The sequence below is a fragment of the Lactuca sativa genome, chromosome 4 (genome assembly GCF_002870075.4).
Source record: "Lactuca sativa cultivar Salinas chromosome 4, Lsat_Salinas_v11, whole genome shotgun sequence".
NCBI lineage: Eukaryota > Viridiplantae > Streptophyta > Magnoliopsida > Asterales > Asteraceae > Lactuca > Lactuca sativa.
In genome coordinates, this window is record NC_056626.2 from 69189007 (window position 1) to 69216711 (window position 27705).

The window sequence follows — 27705 nt, forward strand, 5'->3', positions numbered from 1 at the left end:
GCAGACAGAGATTGTGCGAGGCTCCGATCCTTACCTTGCCAGAGGGAGTAGAGGACTTCGTAGTCTACTGTGATGCCTCGATCACAGGTATGGGAGCAGTGTTGATGCAGCGAGGCCATGTGATAGCTTACGCCTCGAGACAGTTGAAGCCTCACGAGGCTAATTATCCTACCCATGATTTAGAGCTGAGGGCGGTTGTGTTTGCCCTCAAGATTTGGAGACATTATCTTTATGGGGTCCGTTGTACTATCTACACGGATCACAAGAGTTTGAGGTACCTTATGGATCAGCCGAGTCTGAACATGAGGCAGAGGAGATGGTTGGATGTGCTGAAGGATTATGACTGTGAGATCCTTTACCATCCAGGGAAGGCCAACGTGGTGGCCGACACCCTAAGCCGCAAAGTGTCGGCAGCCCCTATCAGAGATTTGTGTTTGAGGATGACAGTGATCACTCCATTGTTGGAGCGGATCAAGGAGGCTCAGGTTGAGGGCCTCAAGGAGGAGAGACAAAAGTGTGAAAGGATAATGGGCCGAGTAGCCTCGTTTGATTATGACAGTCGGGGGTTGCTGACGCTTCACGGGAGAGTGTGGGTACCGTACTGGGGTGGAGTACGGCAGGTGTTGATGGACGAGGCCCATAAGTCTCGATTTTCTATCCACCCTGGGGCGACGAAGATGTATAGAGATCTTCGACCCGATTATTGGTGGCCCTGCATGAAGCGGGATTTTGCTTGGTATGTTGAGAGATGCCTGACCTGCAGGAAGGTCAAGGCGGAGCACCAGAGGCCTCATGGCAAGATGCAGCCGTTAGACATTCCCGTGTGGAAATGGGAGGACATCACCATGGATTTTGTCACCAAGCTTCCCAGGACCGCACGGGGAGTAGATTCGATATGGGTAGTAATGGATCGATTGACGAAGAGTGCTCATTTTATCCTGATCCAGGAGAGTATATCGGCAGAAAAGTTAGCCGATATCTATGTGCGAGAGATTGTGGCACGTCATGGAGTGCCGGTATCGGTGGTGTCAGACCGAGATGTCCGTTTTACATCCAGATTCTGGAAGCGGTTCCACGACGAGATGGGTACTCGTCTTCATTTCAGCACCGCTTTCCACCCTCAGACGGACAGGCAGAGCGAGAGGACGATTCAGACTCTCGAGCACATGCTCAGGGCATGTGTTTTAGATTTCGGGGGCAGTTGGGATACGTATCTTCCGTTAGCAGAATTTTCGTATAACAACAGTTATCATGCGAGCATTGATCGACCTCCCTTTGAGATGTTGTATGGGAGGAAGTTTAGGACCCCAATTTGTTGGGGCGAGGTCGGTCAGCGAGTCATTGGGAGCACAGAGGTGGTGCTCAAGACGACCGAGTTGATCCAGCAAGTCCGTAGTAGACTGCAGACTGCGCAGAGTCGGCAGAAGAGCTACGCCGACAGGAGGCGTTCAAACTTGGAGTTTCGGGTGGGTGATATGGTCCTTCTGAAGGTCTCACCTTGGAAGCGTGTCATCAGGTTCCGGAAGAGCGGCAAGTTGGGTCCCAGGTTTATTGTTCCTTTCAGGGTTTTGGCCCGGGTGGGTCGGGTTGCTTATCGGTTGGATCTTCCTGAGGAGCTTAGTCAGATCCACAACATTTTCCATGTGTCTCTGTTGATGAAGTGTTTGGTGGATGAGTCAGCAGTCGTTCCCCTAGAGGATATTCAGGTTGATAGCAGCCTGAATTATATTGAGAGGCCAGTCGCGAATTTGGATCGGAAGATAAAGACCATGAGGAACAAGGAAATTCAGTTAGTGAAGGTGCAGTGGCAGCACCGGAAGGGGTCTAAGTGGACGTGGGAGGCTGAGGAGGATATGAGAGAGCACTACCCAGAGATATTTGCAGATTCAGCCGTAGCAGACTTCGAGGACGAAGTCTGAGATAAGTGGGGGAGAATTGTAACGACCCGTCCCCGGCTTGAAGAAGAAGAAGAAGATAGGAGCAAGGAGAAGAGTTGTAGAGCAAAGATCCAAGGGCAAATAAGAGTTCTTTGAGGTATTCTTCGGATTTGCTCCTCTTTTATGCTTTAGACCCCCATTAGAACTCTTCTAGATCTAGTTTGATGCTTTTCTCAAGCCTTATGATAGTATGGATGCCCTAATAGGTCGAGATACCCTTAGATCTGTTCATTTAGGAGTTGTAGAGCCCGGATCTATTGCCTTTTTGATGATACTTTGCATGGAAACCCTAGATCTAGCCTTTATTATGCTTTTTGAGCTATTTTATCTTCATGGATGCATATGGGCACGTAAAGATAGAATCTTTACGTGCTAATCGAGTTAAGGGAGTCCAGATCTATAAGTTTTATACACTGGATTCAAGCAGAATCGAGTTTTGAGTTGTTGCATGCAAGCGACTCGGCGAGTCGGAAGAACGACTCGGCGAGTCGAGTCGCGAGTCCCCGATTTTCCCTTATTGAGTGATACCGAGTGGGACCAGTGAGTGGTAGAGTGGACTCAGCGAGTTTGAGGTCAGACTCAGTAATGGAGGGACTCGGCGAGTTGTTCATACAACTCGGCGAGTCCAAGGCAATCTTCTTAGCTCGAAGAACAACTCGTCGAGTTGTTCATACGACTCGGCGAGTCGGATGCAGATTGTCTGAGTTGTGGATTCGAAAGGGGACTCGTCGAGTTGATGCCATACTTGACGAGTAGCAGCGAGTAGGGTTGAGAAGTGAGAATGGGGACTCGGCGAGTTGGCGCCCCAACTCGGCGAGTCAGGTCAACTGTGGGTTGACTTTGACCAGGAGAGTTGACTTTGATCAGGAGAGTTGACTTTGACCAAGGGTAAAAGAGTTATTTTACCCCAATGCAGTGATTAGCATTTGATTCAGTGTGTTATGGATTTGTAGCCGGGGAGATACCGGAGCAGCAGCAGTTAGCTTCCAGAGCCATACACACAGCAGCCAGTTCACGAGGTGAGTTTCCTTCCAGTAGGAACGGGTCTACGACCACAATGCCGGCCCGTTTAGTTAGTAGCAGTTCCGGACTTCAGTCCGAAGCAGTAGTTCAGTATGCTTGATGTCTCCGTGATTCAAGCACGTTGTGTGTTATATGTTCCGGACTATGGTCCGATGCAGAATGCAGTATGTGTGTTTATGTTATTTGATATGTGTTATGCCATGCTATGATGAGTAGTTCCGGACTTCGGTCCGATGCAGTCAGTTCCGGACTTCGGTCCGATGCAGTTAGTTCCGGACTTCGGTTCGATACAGTCAGTTCCGGACTTCGGTCCGATGTAGTCAGTTCCGGACTTCGGTCCGATGCAGTGGGCAAGGCCCAGTATGTGCTTTATATGTATTGTATGGTATGTGGTAGTTTGGGGGAGCTCACTAAGCTTTGTGCTTACAGTTTCAGTTTTGGTTTCAGGTACTTCCGCAAGCAAAGGGAAGAGCTCGGGATGATGTCATCGCACACACCACAGTTTCAGTTTTATTCCTGGGAGTTGATTCAGTTTCTTGATTATGATATGTTTCAGTTATGATACAGTTTTCCTCACAGTATTTTTATTACGGTTGAGAAACATAGTGTGTGGTTTTATGATATGATACTCAGATTTATGGTTTTGGGTTATATTGAAAAATGAAATTTTTGGGTCGTATTTTTGGGTCGTTTCAAAGGGACTCGGCGAGTCTGTGACATGACTCGGCGAGTCCAGTCAACTGGAAGTTGACTTTGACCAAGGAGTTGACCTTGGACTAGGGGTAGGTCAGTCATTTGACCTAAGGGTATGTAGGAGTGACTAATCTATGTTTATGGATTTATAGCCAGAGGATTACCAGTGCAGCAGTCAGTCGTCTAGCAAGCAAACTTTCAGCAGCTACTTTTCGAGGTGAGTTACCTTGCAATAGCGGTGGGTCTACGGCCACAATGTCGACCCATCATTAGGAGTTGTATGTTAGATGATTGTCTTTGTGATATTCATCTAGGTTTTCTACTACTTGATATGTTTATGTGCTAGTATGTTATGATGTTATGTGATAGTGGCAGTAGTAGGGGTGAAATAGTCCCTGGTTACCGGTCGATAGGACCGAAGGGGAGGCCAGCACCCAGATATGCTAGGCAGTATCCGGTCGAAAGGACCGAAGGGGAGGCCAGCACCCAGATATGCTAGGCGGTATCCGGTCGAAAGGACCCAAGGGGAGGCCAGCACCCAGATATGCTAGGCAGTGTCCGGTCGAAAGGACCGAAAGGGAGGCCAGCACCCAAATTTGTTAGGCAGTATCCGGTCGAAAGGACCGAAGGGGTAGGTCGGGCACCCAGATATGCCTGACAGTTTTTGTACGTTATGTGATTGTATTGTACGTGGTACGATGGGGGAACTCACGAAGCTTCGTACTTACAGTTTACAGTTTTGTTTTCAGGTACCTCTTCTTCGAAGGGGAAGGAGCTGGTGCGGTAGCAACACATCATACATGCATATTGTTTTCCGCACCATGAGTTATTTTGGGATTTGTACTCTCACATTATGGTTGTTTTTATATTTTAGTTTTCAGACACGAAATATGTTTATGAAATGATAGGATCAAACGATGTTTATTCACAAATGTTTTCCAAAGTATTGATTTAAAAATGAAATTTTTGGATGTGAAAATTGGGTCGTTACAAAAAGCCTAAAAACTGCAGCAGCAAAAACAAAAAGTGTCACTAAAAGGTTTTAATGGGAGCGTTTCTAGTGGCATTTATTAAGTGTGCCGCTGATTCTTTGAGAAGCCTTTAGTGGCATTTTTTTTGGGTTTTTAGTGGCACTTTTTGTATGCGACTAAATGACATTTTTTGTAGTGGTTGATTGTGTTTTTCTTCAAATTCATATAACAACCATTTGGTAGTTCCAGGAAAAATTTTAAATCGTATACGTGCCTTGCATTCGGTCCTACTAGTGTCAACCCTTCTCTTAATTTTACTTGTTTTGGGGTCCAAAGTATCAACAGGAGATGTATTTGGGAAACCTTCCCTGTTACATAGCAGATATTTGATGTACACTATACCACGCTTTTTTTTGTTTGTTGACTTTCTAACATCAAAACCTGTTGCACATGCATATCTTCTGTACATGTCTTCAACTGCATCATCAGATGGGTATTTATGGTTTATTATTGGCTTAAGATCATGAGGGACATAAGGAATCCAATACAATTTACCAGCTATTACCAAGTGTTGATCAATGTCTGTAACATCTAATAACCATGACAAGTTAATAACATAATACAAATAACAAATCAACAAATCAAATAAACTTAAATAGATATTATACGATACTGAAATGTCAATTAATGAAATGGGCTTAAATAGATAGTATACGATACTGAAATATCAATTTTTTGATAGTATTCTAACAATATACAAAATTGTGTAATGTAATCGACACATTTTTAACAAACTTTAAAAATAAAAAATAAAAAATAAAAAATAAAACATACTAGGAACTTGAATAGATTGATGAATATTTTCAAGAAATGTGAAATCCCGTTGATTGTGGTCATCCATTGTAACGCCCGGGTTTCAGGGCTAAGCATTTTTGTCAATGTAATAGTCTAGGTCAACTCTTGTAACTCTTTTTGAAATAATAAAGATGAAATATTTGAGTATTATGTGAATTATATGTGTTTATTATTTAATTATAAATGTATAATTAATAAAGAATAAAAATGAGCGTCAAAATTAAAGTGTGAGATAATCCCGATATCTCTACATAAAGTTGTAGAATATGTCTCAAGGTTTCCGTTCATATAAGGAACGCCGAAATCCGAGTTATAACGAAGAAGTTATGACCCGTCGAAGTTTCACGACAGAACCGGCACGATACCGGGAAGCGTGAATAGTGAATTTACGATAGAGCGAGATTTAGCCTTAGTGATCTAAACGAAAGTCGTAGAATATGTTAAACTAAGAACATCGATAAAAAGAACGCCCAAATCTGACTTCGTATGAAGAAGTTATGAGATTTTAAACAGACCAATCATGTCCCGGCTTGTTAAAAATATAACTTTAAAAATAAAGTCAAAATTAGCCGACGGAGTCTTAACGAAAGTTGTAGAGTACGTCTTCACCTACGCGTGGATATAAAGAACGTCAAAAACGGAGTTCGTATGAACGAGTTACAAATTATAATAGCATATTTATGTATTAAAATAAAGTATAAATCATGTATACGTACACATATATATACATATGTATATATCATTAGAAAGGTATCGACGATGCGGTCATTATAAGACTAATGTTGAGTTCTTTCGACATTAGCTTAGTACAAATATCATTAAATCCATTTATAATAGTATTATAGAGGGGTGTTTAGTTGTTTATATAACTAAAAGGTCATTAAGTAATTATGGAGGGTAGTTTTTGAAAATTCAATTAGTATAAATAAGAGCATTGGGCTCTCATATTTCTTGCACCATTCTCTTGATTCAAGAGTCTTTCTCTCCTTATCCCCCGAGCATTTCGGTCCCTCGTGATTCGACTTCTCTTTCTGTAGCTTAGTATAGTAAGGTGAGCGCTGAAGCGCTGCACGAATCTTTCTTAGAAAGATTCAGCGACGAAGTTCTGCCCCTGCAGAGCCCGACTCCTAGCTAAAACCCCCTTGTAAGTAAGTTATGCTTACCTTATTTTAATATAGCTTATATTTAAAATTAGTATTGTTATTATGAACTTATAATAAATATTTGAGCTATTATTATAACTTATATAAGTGTCGTTATAATATTTTTTTTAACTACTCGCGGTACGGGGAATCTGGTTTAAAGGGCCGCATAGGGTTGTTGGATTTCAGAAGTGCTATATGCCAAAATGGTCCTGCCCTCCGGTGTTTTATGTCTGGCCCCTGTCTGTACATAGTGGTTGGAAAATATTGTTTAACGCTTATATAATAATAATAATACTAAGACTAATAGTTGGTCACGGTAAATATTAGACTAAAATTTAGCGATAATAATGCTAGGTTTCGTCGAAGGAAAATAGAATCGTTAGAAGCAAGCGCTGCCCGATTTTGGAATCATCACCTTAACAAGTGAGTACATAGTTACTTTCAGCTTACACATAGATATGAAGTATTTTATATAAATTACATGCTATATGTGCATATTATCTGAATACTTGCTATCTATGCTAGATGAACATTGTTATACATGTTTTCAATGATTTAAACTGTATATGTATTTTATATCTACGAAAATGTTGGGGTAAAACATGGGTAGATGTAATAGCTGATGTGTGATAAAATGATGAGAGGCCTCGATGTTGATGTTGTTGTTTCTGTCATCTAGCGGAGTATGGATGACGACCACGGACTCTTCTAGACAGTCCAGTGGAACGCTAGCAGGCTCGCAACCTGTAGGTGTTTGTGAACGACGTGTTCACCGATGTACTCCATCCCCCACATGGTTGCCTTTAGGACATTTATTGCTGAGGAATCCCCTTAGCAGTAGTGTCCGTCCCGATGATGATCCTTAGGCTAGGTCCCTTATGATAGGCGTTTAGGGACGTAAAGTGAGGATAACGGGAACGGGTAATCGGGTTATTGTTGATCGATGAAATTAATAAACTTATTTATTGTGGGTTGAAAACCCTATGTGCTCACCAGGCTCCCAAGCCTGACCCACTCAGTTTTATGTATTACAGGTAGTGGCGCATGAGCATAGGTGTGATGTTTTGGACGAGGGATTACGGATATAGGCCTGTAGATATGAAATAATGTAGTAAGGCTTATATTGTACTGTTTATGCTTTTGATCTGTACGAACATGACATCCCGAGTCTTTTAATGAAATACATTTCTATGGAAATGCTTTTGATAAATCTTTATCATATTTTTGTTTTGGGACAAATTCCACAACACTTTCATTTAAAATGTAACTCTGATTTTTAAACAAAGCATAAACAAACCGGTCTTTTCTGGCCGTGATTTTGGGGATGTCACAGTTGGTATCAGAGCATTAGTTTAAGCGAACTAGGAATTTGTAGGATTTCTAGACTTAAACTTAGAATGCTAAGCGATGATTGTGAGGTGTGAGCACTAGCTTATTTTAGGAATTGTGCCTAAAATGCTTTTATGTGCTAAATGTTTTGTGCATAATATGCTGTTAATTGTTCGGATCTATGGTCTGTTGCCTACCGGATCTGGAAACCTTATGTGTTTAGAATTCTAAACATACGACTACGATATTAGAACTAGCATGTAAACGTTTCGGAGTGATAAGGACGATTTAAACGTCTATCCTAAATAAAGATCTAAATTCACCTTATTCGGTGTATAGATCAAGATGGCAAGGACCCGTAGCGGAAACGTGAACGCGAATGGAGATACGAACCAACCCCCAGTGGTTCAACAAATACCTGTTGTAGAAGAAGTTGCATCTGAACCAGTCACGATGGCCGGAGTGCAAGCGATGATCCAGGCTATGTTGGATCGTCAAATGGAGGAAACTAGACGTTTGCTCCAGCAAAATCGAAAGGAAGGCACTATTCAAATCGAACAGCCCGAGTTGAACGAAGGGCAGACTGAGGAAGGAGACTACAGTGGAACTGTTGGTCAAGTCAACCAACCAATAGTTCAAGAAAATAACCAAGATGACGGATTCGAGAGAAATGGATGCAAGTACAAGGATTTTCAGACTTGCAAGCCATCGACTTTCACGGGAAAGGAAGATCCAATCGGAGTCATGGATTGGATCTCGGAGATGGAGTTAGCTTTCATGACATGCGGTTGCAGAGGGAAGCTACAGACCACATTTGCAGTGCGTCAGTTTCGAGGAGGCGCTGTACGTTGGTGGAATACTTTGGGGAAGACTTTAAGCCCCAACAAACCCCTGGAACTGACATGGGCAGAATTTCTGGTACAATTCAAACGAAAGTACTGCTCAGCTCAAAACCTGCTCGAGCTAGAGAACCAGTTTCTAACCCTAAAGAAGGGGAGCATGTCAATCGATGAATACACGAACAACTTCACAGAAAAGATGGAATTTGCCTTGCGTCTTGTTCCGGATGAGCTGACGAAAATTGATAAGTATGCAAAGGGATTAACATGGGAGTACGCTGTGCCAGTGCGTCAGGTACTAACTTTGGAGGCAGCTATCTGGGCTGCCAAGTCTGTGGAGGATATGATTAAGGGAAGAGCTGCCAGCAAAGTCGAGGTTGGCGAGAAAAGGAAATTTGACGGATCCTCAAGGTCCAGTAAGAAGGGTAGATTCTCGAAGTTTGGTTCGAGAGGAGGAGGATCAGAAGCGAAGTGGTGTGACAAGTGCAAGAAAAAGCACTCTGGGAAGTGTGACGGAGGGGTCACTTGTTACAAATGCGGAAAGCCTGGGCACTATGCCAATGAATGCACATTCACTAAGAAGGTCTGTTATGAGTGCAACGAGGAGGGGCACATTTCAAGGGATTGCCCGAAGAAGAAGGAGACAGGAAGACCCAACATACCACCGAAGCCGAAGGCGAGAGCCTTCCAGATGACGCTCGAGGCTGCAAAGGAGGCAGCAGACGTCGCTTCAGGTACCTTTCTTGTAAATGGTTTGCCTACAAATATACTATTTGATTCCGGAGCCAACTACTCCTTTGTGTCACATAAATTTGGTGGGAAATTAGCATTGCCTGTAGAAAAACTAGATAATGCCCTGATTGTAGAAGTTGCCAGTGGCAAATTCGTACCTGTTAGTAATCGTATTAGGAACATCGTCATTGACCTAAACGGAAACGAATTCCACGAAGAGCTATTACCCATAGAGTTAAACGGTTTCGACATCGTTTTGGGTATGGATTGGCTTAGCGCCAACGATGCTGAGATTCAATGCCGAAAGAAGATAGTAAAGGTAAACCCACCCGGAAAAGAATCATTTATGGTGTATGGGGACAAACGCAAAGTGAATTCTGGAATCATCTCCCTGATGAAAGCCAGGAAATGTTTGTCCAAAGGATGTGCATCATACTTGGCATTCGTAATCAATGCCAAGAAGGAGAAGAAAGAGGTGCAGAATATACCGGTTGTGTGTGATTATCCGGAAGTCTTTCCCGAAGATCTTCCCGGATTACCACCTGATAGGCAAGTGGAGTTTCGTATAGACTTGTTACCAGGAACAACACCGATAGCAAAGGCACCTTACCGATTAGCACCGACGGAGATGAAGGAGCTCATGACGCAACTTCAGGAGCTGTTGGACAACGGTTTTATTCGACCTAGTTCATCACCCTGGGGAGCTCCGGTGTTATTCGTGAAGAAGAAAGACGGAAGTATGAGAATGTGTATAGACTACCGAGAGCTGAATAAGGCAACGGTGAAGAACAAGTATCCATTGCCGAGGATTGATGACCTATTCGATCAGCTGCAAGGTTCGAGCTACTTCTCAAAGATCGATCTTAGGTCAGGATATCATCAGCTAAAGGTGAGAAAGCAGGATATTGAGAAGACTGCATTCAGAACGAGATATGGACACTACGAGTTCTTGGTTATGTCATTCGGGCTAACCAATGCTCCCGCAACATTCATGGATTTGATGAATAGGGTTTGTAAACCATTCCTCGATAAATCTGTGATAGTGTTCATCGACGACATTCTCATCTACTCAAAAAGCCAAGAGGAGCATGGAAAGCATCTACGGGAAGTATTAGAAGTGTTGAAGAAGGAGAAGCTTTTTGCAAAGTTCTCCAAATGCGACTTTTGGATACGGGAAGTCCAATTCTTGGGTCATGTTGTTAACCAGGAGGGAATAATGGTTGACCCCGCAAAGATCGAGGCTGTGATGAAGTGGGAACGTCCGAAAAGTCCCACGGAAATTCGAAGCTTTCTAGGATTAGCCGGATATTATCGACGATTTATCCAAGGCTTTTCTTCGATAGCTGCTCCATTAACAGCTTTGACTCATAAAGGAGCTACATATACGTGGAGTGAGAAACACGATGAGGCATTCGAGAAACTAAAGAAGAAGTTATGTGAAGCACCGATACTTTCTCTACCCGATGGAGTCGAAGATTTCGCGGTTTATAGTGATGCTTCTGGAGTCGGGTTGGGTTGTGTTCTGACCCAAAGAGAAAAGGTGATAGCATACGCATCTCGACAATTGAAAGAGCACGAAAAGAACTACCCCACTCATGATCTGGAGTTGGCAGCGGTAGTATTTGCCTTAAAGATATGGAGGCATTACCTCTACGGCACGAAGTGCAAGCTCTTCACTGATCATAAGAGTCTCCAGTACCTCTTTAATCAGAAGGAGTTGAACATGAGGCAACGACGTTGGCTAGAACTTCTCAAGGACTACGACTGTGAGATACTTTACCACCCAGGTAAAGCAAATATTGTTGATGATGCTCTCAGTCGGAAAGTCAATCTTGAAAGGAAAAGGCCAAGAGCGTTAAGAATTGAAGTCGTCTCGACGATTGTGGAAAGCATCAGGAAAGCTCAAGAAGAAGCTTTAGAGAAAAATGACCGAAAGGAAGAACATTTGGGAAGAACGTTAGTGTTCGGTACAAACAGTCGTAGACTGAAGGTATTCCAAGATCGAATTTGGGTACCTAAGACGGGAGGAATAAGAGATCTTCTAATGGAAGAAGCACACAAGACCATGTAATCGATTCATCCCGGTAGCACTAAAATGTATAGGGACCTAAAACCCTACTACTGGTGGCCGACGATGAAGCTCGATGTTGCGAAGTATGTGGCCGAGTGCGTAACATGTGCGAGGGTTAAGGCACAACATCAGAAACCGTATGGGAGTTTAGAACCCTTACCTGTACCCATGGGTAAATGGGAAGATGTAACACCGTGATTTCAAAAAAACAAAATTTTGATTTAAATAATCAATTTGATATTAAAACACTTGTTTAAAACCTTATTCACATTTGAATTACAAAACATAGTTACATTTTCGTTATAATAGAAGACCAGGATCCTCCAAACACAACTCTTTCTTCGGTGTGTACAATCGAACCGTTGCCATCCCGCGTTACTGTAAGAACCTGAAACAACATAACATAAACGACGTAAGCACGAAGCTTAGTGAGTTCCCCAATATACCTTACGCACATACGCCTTTCCAGGCCCTGACCTTCCGGTCAACTGTACAATGCCTTCCGGCCCATGAGATACTCGCCTTCCGGCCCATAAGATATTTGCCTTCCGGCCCATAAGATAATTGCCTTCCGGCCCATAAGATAATTGCCTTCCGGCCCATAAGATAATTGCCTTCCGGCCCATACACATATATAACACATAATACAAATACTCTAACACATAAAGCACATACACCATATATCATACCTGACCTTTCTGTCACATAATACTTTGCCTTCCGGCCCATATATAAGCATGTATATCACGCGTAGCAGCTAACTTTCCATTTATAGCATATAAACTTAACACATAACATACTTGACCTTCCGGTCACACAATCAAACCCTTCCGGGTGAAGTATAGTGAGAAGACTCACCTCGCGGACACTGGAAGATAGCAACTCCTAAAGTCCCTTGCACTTGATCCTCCGAGTTACAAGCTCCCTGTAACATCATATATCCCTTATTAATACTTCTATCTCCCACGTTAACTGACCCTAAGAAATCACATCGGTCAACTCTGGTCAACAGCCCATTGTCAGCTCGACTGGACTCGGCGAGTTCCCTGGCGACTCGGCGAGTCTGGTCGTCCTTCAATCCTCTAAGAGTCCCCTTCTACTCGTCGAGTATCCTCTTTGACTCGACGAGTTACTCCTGGAAGAATCGCGGGGCCACCCCGACTCTACTCGCCGAGTCTGAAGAACAAACTCGGCGAGTCCCAGTAAATCTTCAAGCTACTCGCCGAGTCTGCTCATCCGACTCGGCGAGTCCACGCCATGCAGTCGATCGAACTGCTTCCTGAGATACATATATTCCCGAATATACAAACATGGGACCTTCTGGACCTCTAAGGGTCCTAATACAAGGTTATAAACATTGGATAACGACACAACAATCCATCTAATCTCCAAATGGGTTTCATAAACCCTAAATTCGTGTACACATCAAAATAACAGGAATGATCCGAAACATAACCTGAAAACGTACTCTCTGTGTCCCCAAACCTCAGAACTCGATCCCCTTGATCTTCCTTTGGCCAAAATCCTTCCTCTTCTTGCACCACAATTCCTTCAAAGTCAATAATGGCCTTCAAGCTTGCTCTAGATGCCACAGTCGTTTAAGGTTCTCCTCAATCGGCCAAAAGACGAACAATGACGGCATAAGATCCCTTATATACGTCCCAAACTGAACGGCTAGGGTTTTCCACTGAACAGCGTCGACTCGCCGAGTCCATACCTGGACTCGTCGAGTCCAGTCGCGAACCCGCGACCCAAGCTGCGACCCCACTCGGCGAGTCTGGCTCCAACTCGCCGAGTCTCCCCTTTAAAACACCCCAAAATGCAATTAGATAATACTTGAGATTTTGGGTTGTTACAATTCTCCCCCACTAGAATTAGACTTCGCCCTCGAAGTCTCACTCTGAAAATAGTTCTGTCTGCTGCTCCCGCATCTCACGTTTCGGCTTCCCTAGACACTACCGATCTCTCCCGAGGCCGTTACTGAACCAATACCAGAGGTACCTCCTTGTTCCTCAGGACCTTGATCTTCCGATCTCCGACGGCCACTGGCCTCTCGACGTAACACAGGCTCGTATCCACCTAATCGTTCTCTAGTAGAACCACTGCTGACTTATCCGCTATACACCTCTTCAATTGCGACACATACAAGTGTCATGGATCCGTCCCAATTCCGTTGACAGCTCCAACGATAGGTCACCCTTCCTACCTTCGTACCTTCACGAAAAGACCCAACATACCGGGGCCCCCCCATTTACCCCTCTTCCTAAATTGAAACACCCCGACAGACATACGAGGTCGCCGACCGGAATCACATGCTCGTACGGCGTCTGCCTGCATAACTTTCCTGTTAACTCTAGACGATCACTAACTCTCTTTAACCTGCTGAGTCTGCCCTGTCAACTAAAGTACGAACTCTGAACTGCTCATCACTCTCTGTAATCGGAAATTACCCAAGATGCACTCTGCTCCAAATCTCAACGATCGCTCAACCCATAAGGGTTAGGAAATCCTGAACCACCAGATCCCCGATCCAAAGCCCACTTTGCCCATTTCGGACCGACTGAGAGATCCGTTCTCCCTCTCAGATCAACTCTCACAAGTTCCCTCTTGCCATCACAAACACATACTGAACTAGTCCCAACACTCGCAGGTTGAAAACCCGATTCACTGATGATATCCTCGAACATCTCCCAAGACGAACTACTAATATCCGTCTTATACCCTGATCAGAATCACACTGAGAATTCAAGCTTCTCTATTCCCTTGCATCCTTTCTGAGTCTCGTCAGTCATCCCAACCCGGATGGGTTCCTACTTCACTGCCGCAAATACGATGCTCGAAACCATACTTGAAATGCTCTAACCATAATTCTGCTCTGCAGCTTTCACTTTCGTGAACTTGCACCCCTTCGGAGTTACACACCTTCCTCTTTTCCTTTTTCCAAGGAGCCCTCTTGGCCATAATGCCACTCCAACCGGTACCACAGTGCTCGCCCCAAGCGACACCACCCTTTTTGCATAACCGCTATCCACATACTCTGATTCTCATTGCAGGGGCTCTCAATCTCATGCACTCTCTCCACTCATTAAGATCACTGCCTCAGCTAAACAAGATCACTAACCCCGGGGCCCGACCTTCCAATGTAATCACACTGCACATACACCATCCGTAATCTCAACTGATCCAGCAATACCAACAGAGTCTCCAGCATGACTGGACCGACTCTCATAACACATACTAGCCACTCGAGGCTATATCTCTGTGGGTCCGTACACCCAACTCTGCGAACCCTCAGGTTCTAACTCTGGAACCTTCCGGTTCCAGCTCTAGAAACATGCACAACATAATCCCGTGGGATTAATGTAGTACAACCCATCACGTATCTCAAACATACCAATACTCTGATCACATAACCCCGGTCACTTACTCAAGCTTGATCCCGACCTTCTCTCAGGCCTCCACAATCGAATGCCCTAGGTCTGTATCCCGCCCCGCATACCCGACACTCGCTCTCGTCGGCCTATACTCTGCGCTGACAAACACTGTTGAATCCCAACAGCTAAGCACCCTCACATACTCATCGATCTCCCGGAGAATTTTCTAATTCTCCCCCACTAAAACACTGACTAACTGCCACCGATCGTCATTAACGACCTTACAGAACAATCCTGTACAAGGAGAACAATTACACACTGACTGCTTCCCACAAGCACAAGCAGCCCTCAGCAAAACACACATCCTCCCTGATCAACCCACCCACAAAAATCTAGTCCTTCAATCATCCACTCCACGACTGTAGATGCTACCCGACGATCAACCCAGTGCCGCATCTCCCCTAACAACCCTCACGAACGATAACCAAAGGAATCCTCGACAATAACCCATAACCAAACTCACAATCTGCCCAAAGGATGAACACCACATCGAAAACCGCACAAGACTACTGACACTAAAACACCAATTATAACCATACCCAACCATCAGTGAATAACGTATGCCAAAGCGAAAACCTGAAGCACCAATCCATAAACATGCCAGACCCGCGAAACAACGAATACCGCATCGAAATCCATACAAGATACCAGCACAAACAAAACGCCAAATCAATGCAAGACAATTATGACATCATGAAAACATCATACCCGCCGCTGCCTCCGGCACTGCTCCGTCTCCCTCTGTCGCACGCAGATAAACACGACCATGAGCCCTCTGGGGCTCCGCTTCATCCTGTCCTCCTCAAATCCCGAATTGGCACTGACTGCCAACAATCCCGAGCACAGTGCCCCTCCTTTCCGCACTTGCGGCATGCACCACCGGACCCGCAAGCTCCGATGTAACCCCTTTTTACTCGATCATCGACACCTATAGTCTCATGCTTTCCTACTGCATCTCTATACTCCACTTATTACTACTCCTGACAATTCTTGCTTTCTTACATACTGCACCCGGTTCTCCCCCACTAGGGTTCAAACCAACACCAATTAGTATACAATCAACCCACGACTACCTTTCACCAGCGAAGTCGTATCTGCTCCAGAAAAGTGCTGTGCAACACCCGATAGTCCCTCCCCTTATGGAGTCAATCAATCCCCTATACTCTGAACCTCTAGCTAATTTTCCAAGAACTTCTCATCACGGCTGCCTCTAATCGTTCCAAATCCCATACTGATCTAATACTAAGCACCTGCACTGCTCGATAACATATCTGGCTCGCAGACTGCGCCGCAGCATCATCGTTCCTCTCATCTCAGCTCATCAACCCGTATCCAACGCCGGATTTGTCCCAAGGACAGGGACTTACTCTCAACCTAGACGACAACTCTCCGCACTGCAAAACTCGTCTGAACTCTTCACTGCTACCACTATAACCCAACCTGTTATTCTCAATTAGATGTGGTGTGGTTCTCTGCTACCTCAGCCCCAACTGACTGTCTGTTCACGGTAAATCTCTGTCTCGCGGTACACCCGCTACCTGATGCTCTGAGGGAAGTCATTATCGATAACTACCTGCAGGGTGTACTCCCAAATCCAGAACTGAAACACCAGACCTCTCGCGTCTTGCACACGAGCATCAATGACACCACCCACCCAAAAGGTGACCTCTCCTCTGTCGTCTGATTGCTCAACTCAACTGAAATTTTCCCCTGTCTTTGACTCTTACCCAAAATACTCTGATAAGCACTCGCCTTTCCCCTCGAGGAACGCCTCTCCGTACTCAATCATGGTCTACAGGCTTGAAACCCATAGCGTCCAATCTCTACCTCATCGGTCATAACCGGATAACAAGATAGCCACAAGCATCATCCACTACGAACCATGGTACTCATCCCATGACATCCCTCCTCAACATGCTTCGGTGTATGGTACCTGAACCATAGCACCACTCCCCAATCTGCTCCAACGTATAGCACTCGGACCACAACATCTATCTCAATCTGTTCCGATGTATGGTGCCCGGACCATAACATCACTCTGTATCCGCTCCGATGTATGGTATCCGAACCATAACATCACCCCTCAATCTGTTCCTTAGGACCTTTAGGATGCTCCCTGTATCAAGTATGGGTCCTCTGCTTTCAGTAGTACGGGCCCATACTACCTGCCACATCTACCCATACTCTCCACACGGACCATCCCAGAGTTCCTAAATAGCTGATCGACCTACTCTTTTTCACCAATCCCATCTTGCATGCTCGCTCCCCAGCGAAATCCTCTACTCTACCCGCGCACCCAATCTTGGCTAGGTTTAATCTCTAGCCCATTCCGCCGTCCTCCCACTTCTTTGCTATCAGCTGCTGAAGAGCTCCTGATGATGCCAAACATCTACCTCCTGAGTATCGTCATACTCACTTAGTAGCTGTCTCCCATCATCGAGAACTCCACAAAGCACGAAGCAAGCAACATTCGAGCATCGAAGCATACATAGGACTCCTTAGCTGTGATAGCTCCACCTTCTCGGCTCATCCTCGGAAGTACCACTGTACTCTGTAGCTCTACCCCTCGTGCGTTCTAACTAGATACCCTCACTCATCACATACACACAAGAGCATAACGCACATATAACAGCAAACCCTAGACTAAGGCATCACAAATCAGGCCACTCTAGTCCTAAGATGTGAAATACCTAGCCTGTCTCTAGCATGCAATAATGTCTCATAAAGTGCATAATAGATATTTCATAATACAAAAGTAAGGGTATTTTGGGAAATCACCGTTTGGCTCTGGCTGATTGTACACACTGCTCTTTCTTGCTTTCTCTTTGAACTCTTATTCACTTTTAGAAAACTATTTATTTGAAAACCTTTTCTTAATTCCTCAGTTTGAGTCCAGACTCACCCGTAGGCGCGTCCGAATCCCTCAAACCAAGGCTCTGATACCAATTTGTAACACCGTGATTTCAAAAAAACAAAATTTTGATTTAAATAATCAATTTGATATTAAAACACTTGTTTAAAACCTTATTCACATTTGAATTACAAAACATAGTTACATTTTCGTTATAATAGAAGACCAGGATCCTCCAAACACAACTCTTTCTTCGGTGTGTACAATCGAACCGTTGCCATCCCGCGTTACTGTAAGAACCTGAAACAACATAACATAAACGACGTAAGCACGAAGCTTAGTGAGTTCCCCAATATACCTTACGCACATACGCCTTTCCAGGCCCTGACCTTCCGGTCAACTGTACAATGCCTTCCGGCCCATGAGATACTCGCCTTCCGGCCCATAAGATATTTGCCTTCCGGCCCATAAGATAATTGCCTTCCGGCCCATAAGATAATTGCCTTCCGGCCCATAAGATAATTGCCTTCCGGCCCATACACATATATAACACATAATACAAATACTCTAACACATAAAGCACATACACCATATATCATACTTGACCTTTCTGTCACATAATACTTTGCCTTCCGGCCCATATATAAGCATGTATATCACGCGTAGCAGCTAACTTTCCATTTATAGCATATAAACTTAACACATAACATACTTGACCTTCCGGTCACACAATCAAACCCTTCCGGGTGAAGTATAGTGAGAAGACTCACCTCGCGGACACTGGAAGATAGCAACTCCTAAAGTCCCTTGCACTTGATCCTCCGAGTTACAAGCTCCCTGTAACATCATATATCCCTTATTAATACTTCTATCTCCCACGTTAACTGACCCTAAGAAATCACATCGGTCAACTCTGGTCAACAGCCCATTGTCAGCTCGACTGGACTCGGCGAGTTCCCTGGCGACTCGGCGAGTCTGGTCGTCCTTCAATCCTCTAAGAGTCCCCTTCTACTCGTCGAGTATCCTCTTTGACTCGACGAGTTACTCCTGGAAGAATCGCGGGGCCACCCCGACTCTACTCGCCGAGTCTGAAGAACAAACTCGGCGAGTCCCAGTAAATCTTCAAGCTACTCGCCGAGTCTGCTCATCCGACTCGGCGAGTCCACGCCATGCAGTCGATCGAACTGCTTCCTGAGATACATATATTCCCGAATATACAAACATGGGACCTTCTGGACCTCTAAGGGTCCTAATACAAGGTTATAAACATTGGATAACGACACAACAATCCATCTAATCTCCAAATGGGTTTCATAAACCCTAAATTCGTGTACACATCAAAATAACAGGAATGATCCGAAACATAACCTGAAAACGTACTCTCTGTGTCCCCAAACCTCAGAACTCGATCCCCTTGATCTTCCTTTGGCCAAAATCCTTCCTCTTCTTGCACCACAATTCCTTCAAAGTCAATAATGGCCTTCAAGCTTGCTCTAGATGCCACAGTCGTTTAAGGTTCTCCTCAATCGGCCAAAAGACGAACAATGACGGCATAAGATCCCTTATATACGTCCCAAACTGAACGGCTAGGGTTTTCCACTGAACAGCGTCGACTCGCCGAGTCCATACCTGGACTCGTCGAGTCCAATCGCGAACCCGCGACCCAAGCTGCGACCCCACTCGGCGAGTCTGGCTCCAACTCGCCGAGTCTCCCCTTTAAAACACCCCAAAATGCAATTAGATAATACTTGAGATTTTGGGCTGTTACAGAAGACATCACCATGGATTTTGTGACTAAACTGCCCAGGACGAAGAACGGTCACGACATGATTTGGGTAGTCGTGGATCGTTTCACCAAGAGTGCACACTTCATAGCAGCCAACGAGAAGTGGTCTATGGATAAGCTCGCAAATGCTTACGTGAAGGAAATTGTAAGACTTCACGGTGTCCCTCTTACGATTGTATCAGATCGTGATAGTCGTTTCACGTCAAGGTTTTGGAGGAGTCTACAAGAGGAGTTAGGTACAAAGTTGTGTTTGAGTACTGCTTACCATCCGCAAACTGATGGTCAGAGCGAAAGAACGATTCAGACGCTGGAAGATATGTTGAGAGCATGTACCCTCGAATTCCAAGGGAATTGGGACGAGCACTTACCTCTGGTAGAATTTTCCTACAACAATAGTTTTCACTCGAGCATCAAGATGGCTCCTTATCAAGCCTTGTATGGGCAGAAGTGTCGTACGCCGTCTTGTTGGCTTGAAGCCGGAGAGAAGCAGTTTATGGGCCCCGAGATAGTCCATGAGACTGCTGAGAAGTTGCAGGTGATTAGGGAAAGGATGTTAGCAGCCCAGGATCGTCAGAAGAGCTATGCTGACAAGAAAAGACGACCGATAACTTTCGAAGTTGGGGATTCCGTTTTGCTTAAAGTCTCACCGTGGAAGGGACTTATACGATTTGGGAAATGAGGAAAGTTGAGTCCAAGGTTTATTGGACAGTTCAAAGTTCTTCAGAAGATAGGGAACCAAGCTTACAAGCTGGAATTGCCCGAAGAACTCAATGGTATTCATAACACCTTCCATGTGTGTTATTTGAGGAAATTCACGGGAGATGTTCCCGACATAATTCCAATCTCAGAGTTAAGGATGGATGAAAATAAAAGGTTGATCGAAGAGCCTGAGGCAATTGTTGACCGTAAGACTAAGAAGTTACGACGCAAGATGGTCGACTTGGTGCTAGTCCGATGGAAACATTCGAATGGGCCGAATCTCACTTGGGAAACAGAGGATGACATGATGAGTCGCTATCCACATCTGTTTGCTGATGCATGATTCCGGGACGGAATCATCCTAAGGGGGAGAGAATTGTAACGCCCGGGTTTCAGGGCTAAGCATTTTTGTCAATGTAATATTCTAGGTCAACTCTTGTAACTCTTTTTGAAATAATAAAGATGAAATATTTGAGTATTATGTGAATTATATGTGTTTATTATTTAATTATAAATGTATAATTAATAAAGAATAAAAATGAGCGTCAAAATTAAAGTGTGAGATAATCCCGATATCTCTACATAAAGTTGTAGAATATGTCTCAAGGTTTCCGTTCATATAAGGAACGCCGAAATCCGAGTTATAACGAAGAAGTTATGACCCGTCGAAGTTTCACGACAGAACCGGCACGATACCGGGAAGCGTGAATAGTGAATTTACGATAGAGCGAGATTTAGCCTTAGTGATCTAAACGAAAGTCGTAGAATATGTTAAACTAAGAACATCGATAAAAAGAACGCCCAAATCTGACTTCGTATGAAGAAGTTATGAGATTTTAAACAGACCAATCCTGTCCCGGCTTGTTAAAAATATAACTTTAAAAATAAAGTCAAAATTAGCCGACGGAGTCTTAACGAAAGTTGTAGAGTACGTCTTCACCTACGCGTGGATATAAAGAACGTCAAAAACGGAGTTCGTATGAACGAGTTACAAATTATAATAGCATATTTATGTATTAAAATAAAGTATAAATCATGTATACGTACACATATATATACATATGTATATATCATTAGAAAGGTATCGACGATGCGGTCATTATAAGACTAATGTTGAGTTCTTTCGACATTAGCTTAGTACAAATATCATTAAATCCATTTATAATAGTATTATAGAGGGGTGTTTAGTTGTTTATATAACTAAAAGGTCATTAAGTAATTATGGAGGGTAGTTTTTGAAAATTCAATTAGTATAAATAAGAGCATTGGGCTCTCATATTTCTTGCACCATTCTCTTGATTCAAGAGTCTTTCTCTCCTTATCCCCCGAGCATTTCGGTCCCTCGTGATTCGACTTCTCTTTCTGTAGCTTAGTATAGTAAGGTGAGCGCTGAAGCGCTGCACGAATCTTTCTTAGAAAGATTCAGCGACGAAGTTCTGCCCCTGCAGAGCCCGACTCCTAGCTAAAACCCCCTTGTAAGTAAGTTATGCTTACCTTATTTTAATATAGCTTATATTTAAAATTAGTATTGTTATTATGAACTTATAATAAATATTTGAGCTATTATTATAACTTATATAAGTGTCGTTATAATATTTTTTTTAACTACTCGCGGTACGGGGAATCTGGTTTAAAGGGCCGCATAGGGTTGTTGGATTTCAGAAGTGCTATATGCCAAAATGGTCCTGCCCTCCGGTGTTTTATGTCTGGCCCCTGTCTGTACATAGTGGTTGGAAAATATTGTTTAACGCTTATATAATAATAATAATACTAAGACTAATAGTTGGTCACGGTAAATATTAGACTAAAATTTAGCGATAATAATGCTAGGTTTCGTCGAAGGAAAATAGAATCGTTAGAAGCAAGCGCTGCCCGATTTTGGAATCATCACCTTAACAAGTGAGTACATAGTTACTTTCAGCTTACACATAGATATGAAGTATTTTATATAAATTACATGCTATATGTGCATATTATCTGAATACTTGCTATCTATGCTAGATGAACATTGTTATACATGTTTTCAATGATTTAAACTGTATATGTATTTTATATCTACGAAAATGTTGGGGTAAAACATGGGTAGATGTAATAGCTGATGTGTGATAAAATGATGAGAGGCCTCGATGTTGATGTTGTTGTTTCTGTCATCTAGCGGAGTATGGATGACGACCACGGACTCTTCTAGACAGTCCAGTGGAACGCTAGCAGGCTCGCAACCTGTAGGTGTTTGTGAACGACGTGTTCACCGATGTACTCCATCCCCCACATGGTTGCCTTTAGGACATTTATTGCTGAGGAATCCCCTTAGCAGTAGTGTCCGTCCCGATGATGATCCTTAGGCTAGGTCCCTTATGATAGGCGTTTAGGGACGTAAAGTGAGGATAACGGGAACGGGTAATCGGGTTATTGTTGATCGATGAAATTAATAAACTTATTTATTGTGGGTTGAAAACCCTATGTGCTCACCAGGCTCCCAAGCCTGACCCACTCAGTTTTATGTATTACAGGTAGTGGCGCATGAGCATAGGTGTGATGTTTTGGACGAGGGATTACGGATATAGGCCTGTAGATATGAAATAATGTAGTAAGGCTTATATTGTACTGTTTATGCTTTTGATCTGTACGAACATGACATCCCGAGTCTTTTAATGAAATACATTTCTATGGAAATGCTTTTGATAAATCTTTATCATATTTTTGTTTTGGGACAAATTCCACAACACTTTCATTTAAAATGTAACTCTGATTTTTAAACAAAGCATAAACAAACCGGTCTTTTCTGGCCGTGATTTTGGGGATGTCACATCCATGATGTTGACTTTTCCAAATGCGGTATTATCATCATCAGTCGAACAAAATTCATCATCACTTGACAAAAAAATCGTCATGGACTGATGCAGTTTGAGCGTAATTGATCTCGTCCTCTTCATTGATCTCGTTTATATCATCAAACTCGTTGCAGAATGACAAATATTGATAACTGACACATACAATTGATGATTGAAGAATTAATAAATGTTTGATAGAGATAATATAAAACGTTCCTTAATTATAAGAGTTTGATTGATATATTCTTTAAAGTTGATTAAACAATCAAACCTTGCCTTTATTAATGTAAAATATTATAACTTTTATATTTAATTAATTATATATATATTGATTGGCTGAGATTTGTCTTCATGTTCTCACTTTAAAAATAGTTCTCATTTGAACTTTTATATATATATATATATATATATATATATATATATATATATATATATATATATATATATATATATATATATATATATATATATATTGGCTAAGATTTAGTCCTTAATATTTTTGTATATATTTAGTATTTAATATTTTCTTTTTGTTTCAATATATATATATATATATATATATATATATATATATATATATATATATATATATATATATATATATATATATTGAAACAAAAAAAATGTTAAGGACTAAATATGTACAAAAATATTAAGGACTAAATGTGTACAAAATGAAAAATATATTACCTTTTTAAGTCATTTTTCCCGTCTAACCTGGAGTAACCGATAATAAGGACCGAATGTGTACAGTTTAATAAGTTGAAGGGGAAAATGTGGACGAAAAAAACTCAGTAACCAAATGTGTACAAATCAAAAAATACATTATCTTTTTAAGTCATTATCCCTATTACTCCCTCTGTCTCAAAATTATAGTCCATTTTTCCTTTTTGGTTTGTCCCAAAATAATAGTCAATTTCTAAAAATAAATAATATTTTTATTAAAATACCTTCTTATTATTACTTAACCAACAAAGAATTTAATTGGACATTAAATTTAAAGTAATGACAAAATTATTATTTTATTATATAAAGTTAGTGGTAATTAATATTTTTCTTGTGTTTTTTTGGCTGTAGGCAATAATATTGAGTAGACGATAATATTGAGAGGAGGAAGCATTAAATTGCTAAGTGTGTCTAATACTTACACTACTCGTCCTTCCATATAAATAATCTTAACTACTAGTCCTCCCCAGTCGTATTGCCTGTGAACAATATTCCATAATCCCAGGGAAATCGAGATTATGGGAATCGACTCTATCCAATATCGATTATCTTATCGTCTCTATCCAATATATATTATCGTTTTCAAAATTCAAACTTCGATGATCCTTATCCGACTATCACTGTTTTTCTTATTTTGTTTTCACCGTAATAATGGGTTGCGGCACTTACTTTTTCATCCTGCCACTCTAACCTTTCCTCCGCTCTCAGCCACCACCGGTGAATCCAAAATGACGATTTTAGCAAAAATTCTCACTGTAGTTCTCCTCCACTTCTTCCTCTTCATTGCACCATCTACAGCCGAAATCATATCTCTGAATCTTCGATCCAATAACCGACATAAGATCCTCATCTCGGAGTTCAAGTTCTCAAATGACGGTTACATTTCCTTCGTGATCTCCTCCGTGACTGCAACCTCCACCTCATCACGACCTGATCCTTCACGTTTTGGTTTCATCCTTCAATCTCCTAAAGTGAGAAACCGCTTCGAATTCCAACAAAACACTATTTGCCCATTGGATTTCAAACTAAACACACTCCTCTTTACTTTCCAAGATCTTTCCCATGATCCTCAGACTTCCTTCAACAAAACGTACACTATTACAAATCCTGGTATGAACTCACTCTTCTTTGTCAACTGCAACTATGAATCCGTCGTAACCATGGATGGTCGCGTAGCGCTCTACAACACCAATGACGGGACTACCAAAAACTATTTATCCGGAGAGCTAAGGCAGCTTCCGTTTCTTTACATCTTTTCCGCCTTCATTTATGTGTGTTTTCTAGGGTTTTGGATTTTAGTATGCTTCAAGAACCGGAGATCTTTTCACAGGGTGCATTTACTAATGGGTGTGTTGCTTGTTATGAATTTGGTTGTTTTAATCTCTGCGGCAACGGATCTATATTATGTGAAGTTTACAGGTACTCCTCATGGATCGGATGTCTTATATCACATGTGTAAGTTTGTCAGGACTGTGCTTTTGTTCACCTTAATTGTGCTGATTGGTAATGGATACTGTTTCTGGAAGCCATTTTTGGAAGTAAAGGAAAAGTTGGTTTTGATGATTGTGATCCTACTTCAGGTTTGGGTTAATGTGTATGCTATATTTGAATGGAAAGCCGGACCTTATAATAATGAAGAGGACGTCGTTGATTCTCTAAGTATAGATTTCATCTGTTGCTTTGTTATTTTCGTCCCAATATGGTTTTCGGTTATCTGGTTTAATAAGGATAATCATGAGACTGATGGCAATGATGTTATGAATAGGGTAAGGCTGTTTCTATTTGGGTTTGCGGTTTTTGCATACGTGTTCTTTACGAGGTTTTTGATGGTTGCATTTTTGATACCATCGAATCACGGGGTACAGGAAATAAGCCTTCTTGTGTTATGTATGGTGGTGTTTTACATTTTCCGGCCATCTGATGAGGATTGTGATGGCAAAACAGTCGAGATAGCTGCATGGAAATCGGACATACCTTCTCTTTGTTATGCCGTTGTTGCTTCTGTTTAGGTGATGCACTTTGAATATATTAAAGACGGAATTACAAGAGTTCAGCGACCGAAAAAAATACGCATGTTTATTTAATTGTAGCCTTTAGCGAGGGAGTAACGAGAGATTACCAAGGAATCTACGTTGGATTAGCAATGGGTTCGATCCCTCGTTGATAATTCTTCAAAAGTATACCCAAATCGATCGTTGATTTTTATTTCCCTCATTTGGTTTTCATTCCCGTCGATTCCACTTTTCATTCCCCCCAATTGCACAAACCGTCTCTCACCATCACTGAGAAGTCCAACTCTTTCCCTACTAGGAAACGAAAAGGGAAGGTTCATGCTCCACCTCTAAAATCGACGATTTCTCACATGTTAGCCCTTGTATCCTCCGATTTCTTGGAGTTGTTTTGTATAAGGATTTAGAGTTGTTTATTTTATAGATTTAGACCTAATTCTTTTCTACAAAAGAGTTTGATTGAGAATCAGTTTGAAACACAATCCAACAAAATACTATTAGATCGACTTCTTTCTCTTTATTTTTCCATAAAACCTTATCAATTTGGTTATGTTTGTTAGAATCAGTTCACAAAAGTTTGTCATGTTAGATTTTCAGGGTAATAAAGGCACTTGGATATTCTGAGAATTGTGATTTCACTTTCAAATCAAAGTATTTGGTTGGTACCCCCTAATCTTTGATTGGATAAGACTCAGAAGAGAATAAGAACAGAGAATGAGATGTATCAATTTCATAAGTACTAAAAAACTGACCAAAAATTGGTTAAATACATTCTTTGTCTGAAAACTGTCATAAACAGTTTTTCTAATAATCAAAAACTGTCATAAATCCGGGTTTTCTATATGGATTAATGCAAAGCCAAAAAAATAGGTCAAATATTCAAATTTTGGTTTTCTATATGGATTTCTGCAAAGATAGCAATCAGGGGCTCTTCCCCTTGGACCTTGCTCTTAGGGGCGCTGCCCCCGGACCCCCATTCGTTTAGGGGCTTTGCCCCTAAATAACAGTCTACTTTTAAACTTGAATAAACTTAAACAAGTGTGTACTACGCACCTTCCTTACTTGTTTAATATTTATCAAGATTGATTTTTGGTTAACAAGTCAACCCATTACACTTAAATACAATTAGTGAAACAAATCACCAACATGTCAGCTTGTTGTTTTGTGGTGGATATGGAAAAACAGACACTTTCTTGTTCAAAGGCATATTTGTCTAAATATATAAAACATAAATAATATACATAATATTCTTTACATACATACATATACATAACATAGATTACATATTACATGTTAATCTTAATTTTTAAAAATTAAATGGTTAAGTTTTGGTTCAAGGGCAAATTTGTCCAGGGGCAAATATGTCCGAAAAATAGAGGACATACAAAACATACAAAGAACGGCTCCAAAACATATAGCAAGTCCTATAGAAGTTTAATAATGATCTAATTTGATAATATAATCATTAATGCCTATCGACCCATCATCAAGGAAGATGATTAGCCTCAATGTCGTTGGATAGTATGTATATATAATATATATTCAAACAAAGTTATATGTTAAGTATGCTACTAATGGTATTGGTGTTATTTTTTTCTAGATTTACAAGTGTCGAAGTTGTCCGTGCTGTCACTTCTACATAGAGGTCGATGTTTAATGGCCCACGGATCTCATGGAGGAATGTTGACTCGATTAACCATGAGGCACTTTGCCAGCACTTAAAGGTTTGAACTTAGTAATGTTTGTAATTTTAAAATACTAGATCTTGTTGTAT

General features: G+C 42.0%; 1 protein-coding gene across 1 annotated transcript; it reads left to right on the forward strand.

The window, feature by feature from the left end:
* Positions 1 to 24650: 24650 nt before the first annotated feature.
* LOC111891819 (protein CANDIDATE G-PROTEIN COUPLED RECEPTOR 7) lies at positions 24651 to 25931 on the forward strand. Its single transcript, XM_052770901.1, has one exon. It carries the CDS (start codon positions 24651 to 24653, stop codon positions 25929 to 25931), a length of 1281 nt encoding a protein of 426 aa, XP_052626861.1.
* The last annotated feature ends 1774 nt before the right edge of the window (positions 25932 to 27705 follow it).